We start from the raw sequence: 21,837 nt of genomic DNA on the forward strand, positions 1-21,837 counted from the left end.
GTCCTTGCGGAGACTCGAACCCGGTTCCCCAGATTTGAGGTAGACAGCCCTAGTCGTTAGGCCAACTCCTCTCCCAAATTTACAGTGACAACTCTGCAGGTCTTAAAATGGAAAAAAAAGAGACAGACAACAATACCCCAAATCAAACACTCTGACCTTTTCGTAGACTCAAAAAAACTTGCAACAGCTAGATTCACATGCTCTGCACACTCCTGCCAGCCAGAACTGGGCTCTGAATGCTACAAGTCTTTCTACAAAGTGGTTTCAGTTTTGAGGTGACCTATGACATTTTCTCTGAAAAATCGCAATCCATACAGACTTCCCTTCACACTTTAAAATAAAGATAAGAATATGTACAAAAAATCAAAGCATTATAAGGTCTGTTCACTGAGGATGGGGCAGGGTGTTACTAAGAATAATTACAGAGAAACTGATTCACGTCTGCTCGCATCTGCTGAGGCGGGAAGGGTGTACATGAATCTACAGAACAACATGCAGATTGTTAAAGGTAAGTAGCGTTTTATATCTGCTGCAAGTGCTGCTGTAGATCAGATGCTGTGCGTAGACTGAAAAGCATCTCCATCTGGCTCAGACCCTCTAACAATTCCGGATTTCAGACGGCAGGTTGAGGTATGTGTCCTGATCTACGCACCTTCGCAATATCCACACCCTTGTTTGCTTAGAATGATTCGTCACCCTCATGGCTTTTAGACTGATTTTGCTTCTTCAGCTTTATTAACGCGCCAAGCGGCTTCACGGAGGTGTCACCAGTACTCTTTTCCCATTAACACGGCCAACTCTGCCGAAAGCCTTGGGGATTCACCGCTACAGGGTCAGATATTGTTTGCTTAGAGTGATTAGATCACGGCCTTTAGATTGTTTCTGCTTTTTCAGCTTTACTAACGTGCTGAGCAGCTTTATGGTGGCATCACCAGTACTCTTTTCCTAGTAACACAGCCATCTCTGCTGAACGCCCTCACCCGCAATAGGGTCCGATATTAGCCTACACAGAGTATACAGATAGATTTCCACCCTCCTGATTTTGACTGTGATAACACGCTAGACCACTCTTTGTTAGATGGATCTCCCATACTGAATTAATACTAATTTCCACCCTCCTGATTTTGACTGATCTCCCATACCGTAGTAATACTAATGTTCGCTTCTATGCAGTTTTGCATTTGAGGATTGCCTTGCGATTTCGTGGGATCTGCTGACCCACTTTCAAACCCCAGATGATTGTACGTGTACTTATGACCGTGCCGCTTCCCATACTAAGTAAGTTCGCTTTTCTCCAGACCAGGCATTCGTTAATTTATTATGCCCAGTTAGTCCATACTCTAATGTTTGTCTTCTCTGACATAGGAGCTTCACAGAGCCTTCTCACCTTGTCTTCACAGCTTGATTCTTTGTGCGGTTGCTAGATTGGGTCATTAATATCGGTTTTATATGAGCATTCACATCACGCCATTAGGACACACTTCTAATACGGAGTATTCAATTACTTACAGGTGCTCTCTCACACTGTCCTGATGAAGAACCCACACGAAGGATTGAACTACCATGAACATTTAAAGGGATCGAAGCGTTGACTATTACCCACCTTAATACAAGCTCTTACGACTGAAATGTATTATCAGTGTCCTTACAGTGCTATGTTTATGTACTTGAGTATTTGGCCTGTTATAGGCTGGACTGGTTTTAATATGCAAATATAACGTATATATGTCACATTACCTCTCCCTTATCTATTATCCTTACTCTCTTAGATCCAGAATACTCCTACCTCTCTTCCCGCACCAGAGTACCACTGTTGCAAATAGAATTTTGTTCCACATGAATGAATAATTGTGTTGTCCATAACAAGTTATCGATGCTTTGAAAATAAATTGCATACATTGCAGATTTGCAAATTGTGTTGTGAATGCCACCATTTCTTTCATACTGTTAAATTGTTGCTACTGTGACCAATTGTTTACTGTACTGCAGTTGATGAAAAGGGTCACAAGAACCTTGAGGCGAAGATGCAGCATTTTGTGCTTGTTTCGTCCGCAAAAAGGTCGATGCTTGGTCTACCCCATTCTTCCAAGATTTCTTCGACGACTTAGTCGTTTAGAACCAAGGCCTGCTGGTCCCCGAAGTGACGACAGAGTGTCTGCTTGAGAGTTCTGTTCCCCTGGAAGGTGCATTGCTGTGATTGTCAGATCCCCCACCAACAGATTCTCCTGTCCCATCCACCAAGGAATTGATGCTCTGGTTGCTTTTGACAAATGTATCCAGTCTTCCCATCGAGCCGTTCGTTGGTCCCACTTGTCCTCCAGATCCTGCTGTAAAGGACGCATCCTTAACCTGGTGTTGGGCACACGAAAAATGCAGGATGCCATCGACCCCAGGAGAGAGGCAACCTGATGGACTGAAGGAGCTGTTGCGCAGAATCTGTTTGCCTTTCAGAGTGAAAGAGGACAGTCTCTCCTCTGATGGAAACACTTTTTCTACTGTGGAGTCTATTGTTACACCCAGATAGTGGATTTTCTGCATGGGGTGCGGAGTCCATTTCTCGAAGTTGACGTGGAGACCCAATCTTTGGCAAAGGGCTAGACATTGCGGATGGTGGGTCCTAACGCTCTGTGGGGAAGACCTTTCAGAAGCCAGTTGTCAAGATGAGGGTAAACAAAGATACCTTTGCGCCGTAGAGCAGCTGCTACTACTGCCATGCTCTTTGTAAACACTTGAGGAGCCGACTTCAACCCAAAGGGCAGTACCTTCAACTGATAATGGGTCGATCCCACCAGAAAACTCAGGAACTTTCTGTGATGTTGATTGACTGGGACGTGAAAGTATGCATCCTGCAGATCCAGCGAACACATCCAATCCCCTTGTTGGAGATGGGGATATATTTGAAGGAGAGCCAACATGCGAAACTTCTTTCCTGACGGAGTTATTGAGTGCACGATGATCCAGGATAGGTTTGTACGCCGATTACCGACCTTTCTTCTTCACAAAGAAGTACCTTGAGTATAACCCTGACCTCGATGTGAAAAGGAACTTTTTCCTGCGGCAGTATCCGCATCTGATGACACGTAGTTTTTACTGAAGGGATGGAGGGAGGTCAAAGCTGGAAACATAGAGAGTACCCATTCTGCAGCGTACTTAATACCCATTGGTCTCTTGTGATATCGTGCCACTCTTCCAGATGGTTGGCTATACTTCCCCCCCTACTGAAGTGGGAAACCGCGATGGGGGAAGTGAGCATTCATTGCTTCGAAGGAGTTTTTGCTGTGGCCGCAGATTGACGAGAGGCTCCTCTCCTCTGGGAGTGTGGCATTCCTGATAGTGGGATCTTGATTGGCTCTGCTGATGATGCTTCTGCCACCGAGGGGTTTGAACACTGATGGAAGGGCCACCGATCGTATGGCCTGTATCGAACTCCTTTTTCTCAAGCCCAACTGCCTTTAGGGTATCTAGTTCTGTCTTCATTCTCGACATCTCATCTGTGCGAGTGCCACACAAGGAGGATCCTAAGAAAGGAAGGTTGAGGATTCGTGACGGAGCTTCATGCTTTAGCGCAGGTTAATTAGAGCCAGGATGATCGTCTGGCACAGATTCAATGCGCACAGGCGTGCACAGACAGTGTCGCTCCATCAGCTGCGGCCACCAAGCTTCCTTCCTGCAATACCTCCTCAAAGTCTCTACGGTCTTCTTTGGGTAGCTTCTCTGTGAACCTTTGAAGAGAGTCCCACAGAGACCTATCATAACGTCCCAATAGCGCAGAGGCGCTGGAGACCTCCAACTTGCGAGGCTGACATGCCGCACACCTTCCTCCCCCACGAATCCTGGGCTCTGCTTTCCTTATCAGAAGGAACTGTCAATGATGATGCTACTGCATGTGTCTTTTTTGCAGCCGCAATTATTACAGAGTCAGGAGGTGGGTCAGATGTAAGAAACAATGGCTCCTCTTCCGGAGGCCTGTACTTTTTCAAGATCCTCGCAGGTGCAGTCTTGAGCATCGCCGGTGTAAGAAATGTTTCCATAACCGGTTGGAGAAGACCTGGTACCAAGTGTAGCAATGGTCTGGCTGTTGATCTTTGATGTAAAGTCTCAAAAATCACAGAGGTAGGCATAGCAATGTTCAACTTCGTTGCCCCTCTGACCAGAACATCCTGAAAAGTACTGACGTCATCCACCAGAGAGACCTTCGACGGTGGACTGTCTGTAAGAGTAGGAGAGTAGTCCCTCTTTGAAGATTTTGTAGAAGAGGGTGAACGTGTTGGTGACCTGAGCCTTCTACAATGACCTCGTGATGTAGATCTCCTTCTTGAGGAAGGTGCAGGAGAACGTGTATGATCTCGACCCCTCGTTGGAGAAATAGGAGAAGAGATCTACAGCTTGTACCAGCCAGGCCAGAGGAGATCTATGTAGAGGGCTGGAGTAATCCGGAGTACCTTGTATTGTTCCCGATTTCTGCCAGTGATGCAGAGGTAACATCCACCTAGGAGAAAGGTGCACAGATGGAGATTTCTGTGTCTCTTCTCGTGTAGGAGCCTCAGAGCGTGAGCAGGGGGGCGTACAGGTGTAGACGCCAGACTGCTTGACGACGAGATAATCACCTCCAGTGACTTGGAGGACAATGATGAAGTGCGCCTTGAACTCATGCGACGGGTCAACGCCGACTGGTGGAGTATCTCGACATCGAACATGGAGTCACTGTGTCCGCAGCCAGTGCTGGTGATTTTGCCCTCGACATCTGTGATAGAGAAATGCTCACTGACGTGAAGAGGACCTAGCCCATTTCCTCGACATCGAACGCCTCAATGTCAACCGATCTCTGGTAGAAGAACTTTGTCTCGATGTCGATCGCCGCCTAGTTGACTACGATGGAGGTGTTCGTCTCGACGACAATCATCTACGAGAAGAAGCCGACGGAGACTGGTACCTCGACGTCCAAAGTCAGAGTAGACACCGATTGAGTCTCATGCCTCGACGTCGATTGCCGCCTGGTTGACGTCAGAGGTGTTAGTCTCGACGTCGACCGTCCTTGAGTTGACGCCGAAGGAGTCCCCTGTCTCGTCATCGAGCGCCCGTGAGGTAGCGCAGACGTATTCTTGTATCTCGACGTCGACCACCTCTGTGACGTTGACAGAGTCTTGTCTCGACATCGAATGTCTCTGCGACGGAGTCTTATGTCTCGACGTCGATTGTCTACGAGAAGAAGCCGATGGAGACTAGTACCTCGATGTCCAACGTCTGAGGGTAGACACCGGCGGAGTCTCATGCCTCGACGTCGAACGTTGAGCCAATACTGACCGAGACCTACTCCTCGACATGGAGTGTCGCCGGGTTCACATCAACAGAGGGTCCATTACTTGATGACTCTACGTCGAGATTGTCGTCTTCAATCTTGGTGTCGATTGGCGCACCGGCACCAACGATGGCTTCGACGACATCCATTTCTTCGTCGCTGATCCCAACGCCGATGGGGAACAGATCGGAATTTTGCTTCTTGACGTTGATCTGGCCTTCTTTTTCTTCTGCCTCACAGGAGATCTTCCTCTCTCTCAGAAAGTCCATAGAGACGGATCCTCTCTCTCTCCTTGAGAGTTCTCCTAGACAGCTTCTTGCAATGCGGACAGGTCTCTGGGGAGTGGGAATCAGGCAGGCATAGAATACACACAGAATGTGTGCCAGACATGGACTTCTTGCCACAGGAGGGGCAATGGTCAAAAAGAGAGGGCATTATGACAGAAAATAAATCATTTTGTCAAAGAAATGGTTGTACTTCACTCTAATGCCTAAAAGACATCGAGTGAAAGTTAGAAAACCACAAAAAGGTAGAGAATTATTTGACAAAAAGCCAGAGCTGTGAATTCTAGGGTCCTGACTGAAGGAGCCGTAAAGAACAACTGACCAAACTGTCACCCCTGAGAAATGATGGGAAGCTAGGGGTCATGGCTGCCTTAAAGGCACGGCGCCAGTTTTTAGGTCTCGGATGCACAAATGCGCAGTCTCGCTGGCGAGATTTAATGATTTGGGGTATTTTCTGTAAAGGGCATTAAGCCCCGCCCCTCTTTTCCATTGGCCGGCGTCACCGTTTATGCTATACGGTGGCCAGCCATTGGAAAAGAGCTCCTTGTGACGCTTTCCTTAGGCTTTTTGAGCCGTCCCATTTGGACAGGCTTGTCTGCCTTCCTTGCCTCGCAAAAGCTTTCTTATCTTTATGGGGCCATGTGTTTCAAACACATGGCCCCATAAAGACAAGAAAGCTTTCACGACGGACGAAAGTGAAAGCGGACCACCGTGCTTGTTTGACCTATATAAGCAGGAACTTTTAGATAGCTCAGGGGGTTAATCTGTTGCTGCATCATCCAGTGAGTAGTTACAAGACCAACTATATGGATTGCAAGAGATTCCCAAAAAGTGAAGGCACTAAAGCCAATTATTTAACCAATAAATATGCAGTCATGCGGTTTCAGGGATATGAACAACTGCCGAAGATAAATCAATGCACTTACATGAAAATATGCACATTTCAGTATCAACCTTGTGCATTGCTACTGCAGTTTAAGCCTCTTTAATAAAATTCCTTTCTTTTTTAAACCCCTTACCTATCAATCCGCACAGTTATTGGCCTGACAGTCATGTCAAAGTATATTTAGAATCAGTCAAAAAGCCCCCAATTTCCGTTTCTATCCACATTTAAAAATAAATACAGACAAGAAAATGAATGGTTTTCTATCTGTATTTATATGTAAAAATCAGTAAAAACGGAAAACAGGGAGCCTTAATTATATAGCAGTACCCACAGTTAGCGGCGACCACCCGTATCTGTTGCAGTGGTTTGAAATAACGTTTTGAGTGCAGCCTGGCCCACACTAGCTTGTTGCTTAGTTTGCACATCTACACAATAGTGTTTGGTGAAAGTGTGCGGTGTTGACCATGTAGCTGCTTTGCAGATATCATCTAATGGGATGTTCCCTAAGAATGCCATGGAAGCCCCTATTTTTCGTGTAGAATGGGCTTTCGGGGGAATGGATAGCGTTCGCTTTGCTTCATGGTAGCAGATTTGAATGCATTTTACAATCCACCTAGCTATCCCCGATTTTGAGATGGGGTTACCTTTGTGTGGTGGAGAGAAAGAAACAAACAGTTGTTTGGTCTTACGGAAAGGTTGTGTTCTCTGAATGTAGTAGAGTATGGCTCGTTTGACATCCAGTGTGTGAAGAGCCCTTTCTGCAACGGTCTGTGGTTGCGAGAAAAATACTGGTAGTTCTACTGTTCGGTTTAGGTGAAAGGGAGAAATGACTTTAGGGAGGAATTTTGGGTTGGTACGGAGAACAACCTTATTATGGTGCATTTGGAGAAAGGGTTCTTGAATGGTAAGTGCTTGTATCTCACTGACCCTTCTAAGGGAAGTGATGGCTACAAGAAAAGCGGTTTTCCATGTTAGGAATTGTAGTTCGCATTTATACAGAGGTTCGAAGGGAGGCCCCATTAGCCTTGTGAGAACGATATTTAAGTTCCACACAGGTGAGGGTGGCACTCTGGGGGGAATTATTCTTTTAAAGGCCTTCCATGAAGGCTTTAATGGCAGGTACTCTAAAGAGTGAGAGATGTTGCCTGTTTTGTAGGTAAGCTGCAATAGCTGCGAGGTATAGTCGAATGGACGTATAGGCTAGACTGCACCTTTGTAGGTGGAGTAAGTAGCCTATTATGTGTTGAATGGACACGTCTAGTGGATTGATGGTGTTATGGCAATATACAACAAAACGTTTCCACTTGGTGGCGTAGCACGCTCTAGTGGTAGGTCTTCTAGCATCTCTGATGACGTTCATACAGTCAGGGGGAAGATTTAGATACCCGAATTCTAGGATTTCAGGAGCCAGATCGCAAGGTTGAGCTGCGCTGGGTCCGGGTGTTGGATCTCTCCATGGTTCTGGGTTAAGAGGTGTAGTTTTTGGTGCAGCACTACAGATAGTTCCAGCAGTGTGGTATACCACGGTTGTCTGGCCCACGTTGGAGCTACTAGGATTAGTGTGAGGGAGTGTTGTTGTAGTTTGCGCACCACTAGTGGAATGAGTGAGAGGCAGAAAAGCATACGGAAATCTGCCTGACCAGTTCATCCATATCGCATTTCCTTTGGACAATGGGTGTGGGTGTGGGTATCTGGCGGCGAAGCTTGGGCATTTGGCGTTTTCGTGGGTGGCGAAGAGGTCTATCGGTGGATGCTCCCACATCTGAAACTACGGGTGAAGAACTTGCGGGTGAAGCTCCCACTCGTAGATCTGTTGTGTCTGCCTGCTGAGCAGATCTGCCACTGTGTTTTGGACTCCTGGGACATGCTGGGCTAGGAGAAAGATTTTCTGGGGTATTGCCCATCTCCATATGCTCTGTGCTAGGTGAGAGAGCTGTGGAGAGTGTGTGTCGCCTTGTTTTTGAATATAATACATGGCTGTCATGTTGTCTGTTCGGATCAGGACTGCCTTGCCTGAAATTTGAGTTTGAAAAGATTTTAGAGGGCTAAGAAGATTGCTAGTAACTCCATATGGTTGATATGGAGTAACTTTTGTTGAGGTGCCCACTTGCCCTGTGTGATGAGATGTAGTAGATGAGCTCCCCAGCTGGAGAGTGATGCGTCCGTTGTCAGTACTATTTGAGGAACCGGGTCCAGGAAAGGTCGACCTTTGGAAAGGTTTGTGGTGTTCCACCACTGCAGAGAGCGATGGGTGCGACCGTCTACCAAAACCAGATCTGTTAATTGACCCTGGGCCTGGTTCCATTGGCGCGCTAAGCACTCTTGGACTCTTGGACAGGACGCATCTGGAGTCTTGCGTGAGGCACTATGAAAATGCAAGAGGCCATCATCTCTATTAGTTGCATAAACACTCGAGCTGGAAGGGAGTGTTGTAGTGCGAATTTTGCGCGTAGAGCTTGAATGCTTGCAATCCTGGCAGGATTGGGGTAGGCTAGTGCTCTTGAGGTGTCTATGGTGGCACCGAGGTATTGTTTTATGTGGGATGGTTCGAGTGGGACGTCTGGTGGTTTACTGTGAAGCCCAGCTGGTGGAGTAATTGAATGGTGGTAGATGTGTGTTGACCCGGCTTTTATCAGCCAGTCGTCTAAGTATGGGAAGACGTGGATGTGTTGTCTTCGCAAATGTGCTGCTACCACTGCTAGGCAATTGGTGAATACCCTTGGCGCTGTTGTGACTCCGAACGGGAGCACCATGAATTGGAAGTGTTGTCCGTCCACTACAAATCTGAGGTACTTGCAGTGAGCTTTGTGCACCGGATTGTGAAAATACGCGTCTTTTAGATCTAAGGTGGTCAAAAAGTCGTTTTGGGAGAGGAGCGGAAGTACCTGCTGAAGCGTTACCATATGAAAATGGTCGGAGTGTATGTATGTGTTTAGGGGCCGGAGATCTAGGATGGGCCGCAGAGTCTCGTCCCTTTTTGGTATGAGAAAATATAGGGAGTAGACTCCCATAGGAACGGGTTCTATTGCCTGTTTTTGTAGGAGGGAGATTACCTCCTGCTTTAGGAGTATTAAATGTTCTTGTGACATTGGGCGCTGCCTGGGTGGAATGTTTGGCGGGGTAGATATTAGTTCTAGGCAGTAGCCTGATTGAATTATTTGTGTAACCCATTTGTCTGAGGTGATGGTAGCCCAGACGGGAAGGAAATGTTGAAGTCTGCCCCCGACCGGAGTGGAATGGTCTGGGGGGAGTAGGGGGAAGTCATTAGGTAGGCGTTGTGGCAGAGCGGGCGTTGTTTGTTATGCCTCTGCCTTTATTATTGTTACCCCTATAGCCGCCTCTTTGATAACCCCTTGTGAACGTGGACTGAGTGGGGGATTTGTACGAAGTGGACGCGGTGTCTGAGGAGTAGCCTCTAGATGTACTTCGAAAGGAAGAGCGGCGAAAGGAGCGTCTAGGAGGGTGTGACTGTAAGGCTCCCATGGATTTCGCCGTATCTGTAACCTCCATTTTTTCTAGGGCCTCATCCACCTTTGGGCCAAATAGATAATCCTGGTCAAAGGGATGGTTAAGGATGGAGGCTTGTACCTCTGGTTTAAACCCTGATATTCTTAGCCAAGCATGGCGACGGAGGAGGACGCTGGTATTGATGGCCCTGGAAGCTGTGTCTGCTGCATCTAAGGCACAGCCTATAGAGGTGTTCGTGATAGTCTTACCCTCTTGAATTAGTTCGTTGGCCCTAGCTTTATATTTTTCAGGGAGGTGGTGCATTATGCTTTCTAACTCGTCATAATGTGCCCTGTCATATCTGGCCAATAGCCCTTGAGTATTGGCGATACGCCACAAATTGGCTGTTTGTGACGCAGTGCGTTTCCTGATGCGTCCAGTAGCTTTGACTCCTTGTCAGGTGGTGGTGCTTCGCCTGACGCCTGGTAATTTGCCCTTTTGCGTGCAGTGGACACCACTAGGGAATCTAGTGGCGCTGGCCCTCTGATGTAGGAGGGATCTGTGGGGGCAGCTTTGTATTTCTTTTCTATGCGCGGGTTAAAGACCCTGGCCCTAACTGGGTCCTTAAAAACTTCTGGCGCATGCTTTACCACTCCTTTAAGCATAGGTAATATGGAGGTAGACCCATGTGTGGTGTCGAATGTGTCGAGGAGGAAATCTTCCTCCACGGGGTTGGTATGCAAGTCTACCCCGGGATAGTGTGCCGCCCTTTGAAGTAGATGGTGGAACCCCAATGAGTCTTCTGGTGGAGATGGCCTGGAGGGGTAAAGGTCATCTTGTGGGACGTTGGGGATATCAGGGATATTGTAGTCGTCCCATGGGTCTGGGGATCCTGTAGGAGTGGGGTCCCCTGTGGGTAGGTCCTGGGGTACATCCCCTATGTCATCATATGTGTCCCCGTGATCATCATCGTGTGGAGAAGGGGTGGGAGAACGATGAGGTTGGGGTGGAGAAGGCGGAGGTGGAGAAGGTGGAGGAGGTGGGGGAAGGTATTCTGAACGGAGGCGGAGGTGTAGCAGGCTTCTCCAAATGTCTCTTTTTGGAAGAAAGTGTCAAATGTCCAGTTTTTGGATCCTTGGTGAGTGTTTTCTGCAAGGGATCCGGTGTAAATAAGTCCGGTGAGGCTGGCCTGTCAGTCGGCGCCAAAGGCGTCGGGGCCGTTGGCTTTTTAGGCTTTTCCGTAGCCGGTTCGTTGTTTGGAACCTGGTTTGGGAACCTCCGGACGCTTGGTCGGCGCCGAGATGGATTTCGGCCTCGAAGTGTCGGTGCCGGTGGCCTTGTGTGCTTTGGTCGGCACCGAAGGTGGTGTCGGTGCCGAAGAGCTGGGTTTCGACCCAGAGTGCTTCGGTGCGGAGCTTGGTGTCGATATGGGGGTCGGCTTCTTTTTCGGTGCCGAAGCGTGTTTATCGGCACCGGGGATAGGCTGGCTCGAGCCCGAGTCGCCGGAAGGCTTGCTTGGCTTCTTCACCGGGCCCGAAGGTGGGGTGTTGGAAGCAGTGTCCTTGGTCTTGCCTAGGCCCGGAGGCGAAGGTGTGACCGGAGCCTTTTTCGGTGCCGGCAGGGGTGTGGGGGGTGGGAGGGATTAGTACTCACGACCCTCTGCGCCGGGGTGATGTCCTCCACATCTGTCGCCGGCCTCGGAAGCGCTGACGAGGCCCTCTTCGGTGTACCGCTCTGGAGCATCGATGCCTTCTCCGAAGATGTCGTCCGGAATCGTCGTCGAGGAGTGTGCCATAGTTCCTCTGGCTCTTCGGTCCCGAATAGTCTTTTTGGACCGGAAGGACTTACACGCCGGACAGTCTCGAGCATTCGTGTTCAGGGGAGAGGCAGAGATTGCATACGTCGTGGAGATCAGTGTGGGGGAATTTGGACCCACATCGAGGGCACTTTTTAAATGGAGTCATTTCCATTAGCCAGGACCGAAGCTTGGAGAGGCCCGAAGGCCGCCGTCGACGACTGGAACTGAAGGTCCGTGCCGATGAGAAGGCGCGTCGAGTGGGGGAGATCGCGATCGAAACAATACTGCGGTTTGGGGTGAGGATTGCGCGTCGACCGTCGAACTGGAAGCTGTTCGGAACCGGAGCGCGAAGATCACATCCCAGCCCGATGGCGGAAAAAAACAATCTGAGGATGGAGCCGAAGCCCATGCGCAATACGATCCAAAGGAGGAGTCACCGACCTCGTGACTTCCAAAGACTTTCCAAGAGGAAAAACCAACTGCAAACATCCAGGGCCAACACCAGATGGCGATCTATGCACAAGTGTGTAATCTGCAGCTCATATGCCTTGAACACACAGTTATCCAAGTTTATTTTCTATGCTGCTCTTTTTGTGAGGCAGGAGATATGTAGGCTGTGGAAAGCTGAAAACCCCCCTTCCTTTGCTGAGTGCCTTAAGAGTATTATCTATACGAGCCAGTCGGATATGGCCTGTAATCACAGGAGCCATGACAAGGTTTGGACAATGTTGGTGGATTGGAGAGAAGAAGTTAAGCAGGTCCAATGATCTAGCAGTATGTTGTTGGCCCTGTTCTCTCCTGTGTCTCGGTCCCCCTTCGCGACGGAGATGATTGTGGAAACAGCAGTATCCTTGTGTGGAAATGCTCTATTTCTCCCTTCAGTTTTTTTCTGAGGGATAAGAGTAATCCTAGCATGGGAGTTGGCACAATGAGGACAATATATATATATATATATATCTATAGTATGTGAATGCAAAAGCAATTATTTATTGTTACAATTGTTAGCCTCCTTTATAAAGGCTGCATTGATGTGGAAAAAAAAATGATAGAGACAGACACACACACACACACACACACATATATATTTTCACGCTCCAGTTTTGACCCATTCGGCAAGAAGCACTCCAACGCGAACATTGAGCTTCAAGTCCTTTAATAGGTACGGATGCCGTCAGCCTGCTGATGTCTTTCACAGCCGCCACCTCGTTATTGCCGACGCGTTTTGAAGTTAGAAACCTTCTTTTTCGAGGCTGATAGTGACGAAAAAACAAGCACAGTCCGGTCACTGCCGCTCCTGAATACATGTAATTGCACGGCCCCTAGTGGGCTGCTTAGCATGAGGCTGCGTAGAGTGTTTATGGGAGTTGAAGTGCCGGCAGACACAGCGAACCAAAACTGCTTGCAATCTCCTGCTGATACTATTATTGACCCACAGATGAGCCTCAGCAGGCGGGCGCATCCCCAATCCTGTGTTGGTGCCCCACAAGCGAGGCCGGAAAATTCCAACCCCTGTGACCCCCTAAATTCGCAGGGTGGTGCACTCTCGGTAGCAGGGCCGCCGCCAATATCTTCACGCTCCAGTTGTACCCTTTCGGCAAGAAGCACCAACGCCAACACTGAGCTTCAAGCCCTTTAATAGGTACGGATGCCGTCAGCCTGTTTATGTCTTTCACAGCCGCCATCTCATTATTGCCAACGCGTTTCGAAGTTAGAAACCCTCTTTTTCAAGGTGGATAGTGGCTGTGCTTGTTTTTTCGTCAGATTGCCACAGTTTAATCCAGACTTCTTTGGTGAAATTCTTCCTCTGCACTGCACATGGGTTCTTTGAATTGTTGGGAAACTGTAGAAAAGAGAGAATCTCAGATAGAAGCTCTGGAAAGTGTAAAAAAACAAGGAAAAAAGGAAAACTATATTGGTGCACTAGGGTGGCATTCTAAGGCTCTAGTGTTGTCAAACCTGCACCACTTCCGGCACCAAGATGGAGCTAGTGGCACCTACCATGGTATGAGAGCTATGAAATGTTTCAGGATCCAGTCTGGCACTTGGGGATATTCAAAAGAGAAAGGAATCTGAAGAAAATGTCACACAACATGAAGGTGGCAAGTGAGTGATGTAAACTACAGGATGCACAGACAACATTTCCAGTCACCTTCAACTTCAACCCCAACATCTCTGCTGAGACATTTTAAAATCAAGCACTTAGAAACCTACAATCCTTCCAAAATTGCAGAGCCTTTTCACCTAAACCTTCTCCAGGTAGTCACATCACTTAGATAAAGGGTGCCTTCGCCATGTGGACACAAACAAAGTCCACTTATCTTACCTTTCAGCTTGTTGTGCTCAGAGTCAGCCGGGAAAAGAACATCTGGGAAAAGTTTCTCAAAGCTGTAACCAGCATATTTAGGTCTGTTCTCCACGTAGGTCCGAACTGTGGGCTGCAATTTCTTCATAAACTCTGCACATGGTGTCCCAAGCTGCTCAATTACCTTATTCCATTGATCAATATCTGAGAACCAGCAGCTAAGGAAAATAGTCTAGTGATCTGCACTTGCCTTCACTAGCACCAAGTAAAACAGGTAAAAAGGTATACTGACAGTTATTGGTTAGTGAAAGTGTGGCCCATAAAAAGCAATCAGGCTTTATCAACAATCTTCATTCTGATCCTGGAAGTGATGTATAGACATGCAAAATGAGGGAAGCAATAGGCAAATACCCTTTCTGAGGACAGTTAGCTAGAACAAAATTATATATCATGCAGAAAATGGGAACTCCAACTTGAGGTGTGCAATTTCAGACAGGTTTGTACAAGTGTGGTGGAAAGTGACAATCTAAATTAGATAAACTGTGCTATCAAAAGATAAAGCAATGTAAAGTGTATAAAGAGATGAAGGGCATAGCTGGAAAGAAGACTGAAGAATGTAGAGGATACAGTAGAATGTGCTCGGAAAATAAGGTCAATATTAAAAAACATTTCCAAAATGAAAAAAATTGCATTAATTAACAGTGTGGGTGCATATCAGGACTAAAAACACCTACACAAAGTAAATCTAAATGGAACACCAGGTGGGAAAGCAGACAATAGACAATACGTGTAAGGGAGGAATAATGGATTAAATGCCGAGAAAAGCACCTATAGGGTCATTGTGAATGTCAGCACCCTACAGACAATGGCTTCTTACAGGAGGCTCTCAGTGCTTCAGTATCACTGGAACCAAGAATACTGATGAGCCCATAACCAGGGCAAAACCGGGCCTGGGTTACTTGTGTTCTGGGCCAGGGTTAACCTGGCTTGGCAGTTTGGGCTGGACTATTACCATTGGAGCATGGTCAGGACTGATTTGTATATAGTTTGGTCCAAACTGAGATAGCATGGTGTGCAAATAATGTTGGACTGGGACGCGGCCCCAAGTAATTACCAGTGGCGGAGATTAATTGGAGCATTCCATCCATCACTTTTGTAAACTTTATTATGTCGCCGTACATGGGATGGGTATGTCCAGACATGGGTCCCTTGCAAACAGTGTCACTGGAACCAAGCTATACCTGGATGATGATCCCATAATAGGGTGAAAACGGTCTTGGGATGCTTGTGTTCTGGTTGTGGGAGGACCTGGCTTGGCTATTCTGGCTGGACTGTTCCCACTGGAGCAAGGTCAAGACTGATCTGCATATAGCCGAGTTCAAACTGAGGTAACATGGTGTGCAAAACAATGACGGACTGGGATGCGGCCCCCAAGTAATTTCCAGTGGCTGAGATTAATTCGAGCATTCCATCCATCACTTTTTGTATACTTTAAATCAGTATCTAAGAGAACTATAAGTAGCAATAAGATTATCATGGAACTAGCTGGCAGATTATTCAATATGCCTTTAAACAAATACATTTTCTGTGCATGAAAGTACCATTTTTTAAAGAAAGCAATTATATGTGGATAACATTTGAATTTGAGAAGGACGAGCTTTGGAAAGCCAAGGCAGAAGGCCCTTGAATATTTTAATCTACAACTAGATTTGCTAAAATTTAAAAATCCTCCCCTTTTCCACAAAAAGGAGTTTATATAATCCTTCACTAATTGGTACAAGTGGGGCAAAGGCTCATCACTTAAAGTACAGGAGTCCGTCTACTAAGACAGTGAATAACTGAATATGGTCCCTAAGAAATATGCCATTAATATCAATGGGGTATACCAGTATCTCACAGAACCTGGGGAAATATGACAGTATATAGTACAGATGGGTTCTGTTGAGAAAGGTACAATTGCTTTGAAAAAATAAGTTTGTCCTGTTCTGCTTGGACGACCAATCAATGACCTAAAATTAATGCTGATAACCACAATGACAATAAAGAGGAAACTGACGCTATGAGCACAAATTTTGCACAATATATTAAAAAATCATATATCGTATAAAACAATACATATCAATATTTAAGGACACCAGACTGTTCCACAACATATAGGATTACCAGCATAAGTGCCATATACATTACATAGAACACAATCCCAAAAATAAGACAATTGAAATTATCAACACACAAAAAATAACTTGGACGTCTGTGTATCCTTATTTTACATATTAAAACATATGGCCTTATTCTTGGCATCGATATCTTGGATATTAGTAGTAATGCCGATTCTTTATGTAGACTATTTCGACCCCCAATGTAGAGTGTTTTTACAGATCACCACCTAGGGCCTACTTCAGGACTATAAATATATTTCTGAACAGTCGATATAATAAAGAATACTGTGTGTCAATGTGGTAGCGAGCCTAATGTACGTAAAAATACCCGGTAGAGTTATATGAGCGACTCTAACCTGTTACAAAGGCTTCTTGGTTATTATAGGAAAGGTGGGCTCACACAATCTCGCCACTTCTCAATAAATGCCTGTATTGAGGGAAACAGCATTGACTCCGTGTCTGAAATATAAGCCACATGTGAAAGAGTGTTGTGAAAGGTTGGAACCTTTCTGTCTGTCTTTTACACAGTCACAAACAGATGGAAAGGTTCCAACCTTCTGATGTGAAGGTATAGATATTAACCGTCTGAGCGCTAAATACACTCTCTTTCACACATGGCTTACATCTCTGACACTTTAAGAGGGTCTCTGGAAGAGGCATTGCATAACATCAAGACCAACCATTCTGAGAAAAATACAGAAAATCTTTTATCTGCAAAGTGAACACATCTTTTTAAAAAAAGCACTGGAATATATTTAACAGAGCCAAAACGAAATGTACTTCTTTGGGAGAAGCCCTAGCATTGTTTCAGTCTGCAGTGCGTGCTAGGTGTTTTTTAAATACTATATGTATGGTCAGGATGGTCTTGTAACAGAAAAGATGGAACAACAAAGGCTGAAAAGCAGTGTGTACTGTAATTCACTTGTGGAGATTTGGCGATTTAGTGAACTGTTGACTGATTCTAAAACACATAAGGCAGTGACAAAAGGTAACGAAAAGTGCTCTTGTAAAATAGACCACCGGGGCAGAGAGGACTTAAGTGATGAGGGAGCATAACAGCTGCAGTGTGGAAGTGGTTACACATACTAACATGGTTAACTAGCATAAGAATGGGGCTTTCTGTCATAGATCTGAAACTCTTCAAAACCCATGGTCTTTTAGGGTTAGTTGGTTAGAAACAGACGGCCATTATTATAATGAACAAGTTACTTACCATCGGTAACGATAAATCTGTAATAGACATATTAGTTATGGACTCCTTACCTTAGAATTACCCCCAGGCGTTAGACTGGAACCGGAGAATTCTTCTTCAGCAGTACCCCTGTGTGTCGGTAGGTAGCGTTGGTCAACTCCGCGTTAGTCGCTGGCGTTGTGATCACTGGAATGACGTTGCGGTTCTCCTTAGACGCCGCCCGTGCGCGCTAACGTCAGAAGCGCAGAGCCATGCAAGACACTGACCACTGGTGCATAAAACTAGGGCCCTGAAATGGAGTGCCTTACTCTAGAAGTCAGTTAGCAGAACGGGGAAGATGGGTGGGGCGGTAAGGGATTCATAACTAATATAGGTCTCTTACAGATATATCGCTACCGAAGGTAAGTAACTTGTTCATCTGAAAGAGACTATTCGTTATGGATTCCTTACCTTAGAATAGATACCCCAGCAATACCAACCCCGGAGGTGGGTCTGCGAACACCAGGAAGTCCTGAAGAACAGAGCGGACAAAAAAGCCGTCTCACCGGACTTGGCTGTCCAAGCAGTAATGTTTAGTGAACGTTTACAATGAAGCCCACGTGGCTGCCTGGCAGATGTCATGAAGAGGGACTTCACGCCCCAAAGAAGTAGTGGCTGCCGTCGCCCTGGTGGAATGGGAGCGCAACCCTACTGAAGGTTCCTTTTTCGCCAAGGAATAACAATTTTGAATGCAAAGAACGACGCATCGAGAGATGGCTCGTTTATGCACGGCCCGACCTTTCTTGGTGCCTACATAACCAACAAAGAGCTGATCATCCACCCGGAATGGTTTGGTGCGATCCAGATAAAATGAGAGCGCACGTTATGGATCCAGACGGTGGAGCTCTTCCTCCTCTTTAGAAGGATGCGGGGGCAGGAAGAAGGTGGGCAAAGTGATGGTCTGTCCTATGCAGGGGCGAAACACAGGACCCCGCAGCCCCCGCAGTGGGGGGGGGGTCCCAATCTCCAGGGTGCCCCCTCAGCACAGCACAGCACTCTGGCTGCAGAGCTCTTGATTGAGCCCGGAGGGGGCCCCTCCACGTCCCTTGCAGGGAGGCCCCCTCGAGTTTCGTTACGCCAGTTGTCCTATATGGAAAGAGGTAAAGAAAAAAGGTCGAGTTCGAAGGACAACCTTGTCCAGATGAACAGCAAGGAAAGAAGGCTTAAAAGAAAGAGCCTAAAGCTCACTCACCCTGCGAGCAGAGGTGATGGCAAACAGAAAAGCAGTCTTTAAGGTCAAGAGTCTGATAGGACAATTATGTAGCGGCTAGAAGGGAGCGCAAATAAGGTAAGTCAGAACAAGGTTCAAGTCCCACTGGGGCAGTACGAAAGGAATAGGAGGAAACAGGTGTGTAATGCCCTTAAGGACACGATTTAAAATAGGAGACTTGAAAAGAGAAGGCTGATCAGGGAGGCGAAGAAAGGCCTAAATGGCCGAAAGATAGCCCTTGAGGGTGCCCAGAGCAGAGCCCTGATGGGCCAAAGAAAGTAGGAAGAGGAGAACCTCAGAAAGGAGGGCAGAATGGGGATCCACAGCCTTTGCCGAGCACCATGCCACAAATGTGTTCCATCTACAGGTGTATACTGTTTTAGTAGAGGGACGCCTGGCTGCCAAGATAACATTACAGACTTCAGGAGTAAGGCTGTCAACTGTCGCCGCTCAATCTCCACGCAAGGAGGTGGAGGCTGGATAGGTTCGGGTGGAGGACCGCCTCCTGCTGCTGCGACAGAAGATCCTCCCGAAGAGGCAGTCTGATCAGCGGATCAATGGCCATGTCCAAGAGCTCGTGATACCAGACTCTTCGTGCCCAGTCCAGAGCCACAAGAAATACTTGGGCCCGGTCGCGCTTGAACTTCTTCAGCACTCTGGGCAGAAGTAGTATAGGCGGAAAGGCGTATAGAAGACCGCAACTCCACTTGTGACGAAAAGAGTCGCCTAGCGAGTGCCGCCTTGGAAATTCCAACGTGCAGAACAGCTAACATTGCACGTTCTCTTCGGTGGTGAATAGATCTAACCAAGGCTCTCCCCACTGCTGACAAAGACCTTGCACCACCTTCGAGTGAAGACGCCATTCGTGATCCATCAAGCTCCGGCGGCTGAGTTAGTCTGCCCTGGTGTCCAGTGAACCTGCCAGGTGTTGAATTACTAGAGACATGCCCTGATGTTTCAGCCACTTCCAGAGACGAAGGGCCTCCTGACAGAGGGTCCATGATCCCACTCCGCCCTGTTTGTTGCAATACCACATGGCAGAAGTGTTGCCTGAGAACAACATCGCTACTCTTCCTTTGACAGAAAGAAGGAATGCCTTCAGTGCTAGACGAATCGCCCGGAGCTCCAAAAGGTTTATGTGGCCTCTGATCTCCGCCTCTCCCATGTGGCCGTCCCATGAGTGACGCATCGGTCACCACTGTGAAATCTGGTTGGGGAGAGGGATCTGCCGTTGACCCAATCCTTGTTCGTGAGCCACCACTGCAACTGGTGTGCAGTCCCTGCTGAGAGCTGGACGCCATCAGACAGATTTGCCTGGTGCTGCGCCCATTGGAACTTCAGGTCCCACTGCAGAGACCGCATATGCCACCTGGCATGATCCACCAGCAGAATGCAGGAGGCCATGAGGCCCAGCAGCCTCAGGGTCTTTCTCACCGAAATCTGGGATAGAGGCTGGAACATCGGTATCATAGCCCGAATATCCCGGACTCGCTGTTCGGGAGGATAGGCCCGAAATTGTGCTGTGCCCTGAACTGCTCCAATGAAAATAATTTTTGAGAAGGGTTCAGGTGCGACTTCGCCACATTGACTGTGAACCCCAGCAAATGCAGGAGGTCCGCCGTAGTCTGGAGGTGGGCGACGACAGCCAGGGGCGAGATCGCCTTCAACAACCAGTCGTCGAGATAGGGGAAGACTGGAACCCCTGATCTGCGCAGATGAGCTGCGACCACCGCCATCACTTTCGTGAACACCCGAGGGGCACTGGTAAGGCCAAATGGGAGCACGGTAAACTGAAAATGCTCGTGGCCTACCGTGAACCGTAGGTAACGCCTGTGGGCTGGCAGGACGGGGATGTGAAAATAAGCATCCTGCAAGTCCAACGCTACCATCCAGTCTCCAAGGTCGAGGGCAGACAGGACCTGAGCCATTGTCAACATTTTGAACTTCTCCTTCCAGAGGAAGCGGTTGACGTCCATTAGGTCTAAGATAGGACGCAGGCCTTTGTCCTTCTTGGACACCAGAAAGTAGTGGGAGTAGAAGCCATGACCTACTTCTGGCACAGGGACTCGCGCAACAGCTCCCTTGGCCAAGAGACCCGTAACTTCCTGGCAGAGAAGGGCCAAGTGATCCTCCGACATGCGATGGAGTGTAGGTGGCATGGAAGGAGGGGTAGTCTCGAAGGGGAGGGAGTAGCTCCTTCGGACTATCTGCAAAACCCACCTGTCCGACGTGATGTTGTGCCAGTGGGGGAGGTGATAGCGGATCCTGCCGTCCACTGGCAACTGATGGCCCTGAAAGGTCGGAATAGGAAGGTTTGGAGGCTGCTGCAGAGGGGGCACCGGTGGACTGGCCCACTCGCTGGCCCCCAAGACCCACAGCGGTGGGTCCCACATCCCCAGCTCCACAGAGGCTGGGCAACCTGCGCAGGCCTGTGGCTCTGGGTGGAACGTGGGGGGAACCCCTTCCGTAGCCACGAAAGGGGCGAAAAGCAGACAGCTTGGGGCGAGAGGTGGTAGCGTGGCCCAAGGATCTGGCTGAGCCCTAGAGTCCTTGAAGCGCTCGAGCACATTGTCCGCCTTGTCGCCAAACAAGTGACGGCCATCAAAATGCATGTCCAAAAGAGACGATTAGACATTGCCCGAGAAGCCAGTGGACCTCACCCAGGAGTAGCGTCTCAGGGCTACCGACGTTGAAATCGTCCTGCCTAGCGAGTAGGCGGTGTTAAGCCCACAGCGAATGGTGAACTTTGCTGCATCCCTCCCCTTTGCGACCGCACGGGTGAGTACGGGCCAGGCCTCCTCCGGGTACTGGGGCAGCGCCTGCGCAACCGTGTCCCACACAGAGTGGGTGTAACAGCCCAAGAGACATGCGGTGTTCACCGACCGCAGTCCTAAGCTGGCGGAGAAAATATCATCTTCCCAAAGAGGATCCAGCTCCTTCGACTCCTTATCTGAAGGAGCAGTAGGGAATGCGCCTTTGGACATTGAGGCTTGGACCACCAAGCTCTCAGGGGTTGGATGTTGAGAGGAAAATGGGGTCGCCAGGGGGTGGCATCGGGCAATCATCCTATTCACAGGAGCCCCGGTGGACCAAGTGCCCAGAAGGAGGTCGGTGAGGGCCTCATTGAACGGCAGCAGGGGCTCCAAAGATGTTGGTAAAGGTTGAAGCACCTGCCACCGTTGATAGCTAAAGGCCCAAGACCTCAGCCGCCCTACGCAACA

At 48.1% G+C, this 21,837-nt stretch overlaps 1 protein-coding gene across 4 annotated transcripts in view; it reads right to left on the reverse strand.

The window, feature by feature from the left end:
• Window positions 1-21,837, reverse strand: part of MAPK8 (mitogen-activated protein kinase 8) — a 273,704-nt gene that overhangs the window by 45,582 nt on the left and 206,285 nt on the right. For all 4 annotated transcript variants that reach the window (XM_085608772.1, XM_085608770.1, XM_085608771.1 and 1 more), the window contains exon 9: window positions 14,038-14,220. In XM_085608772.1, the coding sequence (XP_085464898.1) occupies window positions 14,038-14,220 (183 nt within the window). The remainder of the gene's footprint in view (window positions 1-14,037; window positions 14,221-21,837) is intronic.

Source organism: Triturus cristatus, chromosome 1_2, assembly GCF_964204655.1.
Source record: "Triturus cristatus chromosome 1_2, aTriCri1.1, whole genome shotgun sequence".
In the NCBI taxonomy this organism is placed as follows: Eukaryota; Metazoa; Chordata; class Amphibia; order Caudata; family Salamandridae; genus Triturus; species Triturus cristatus.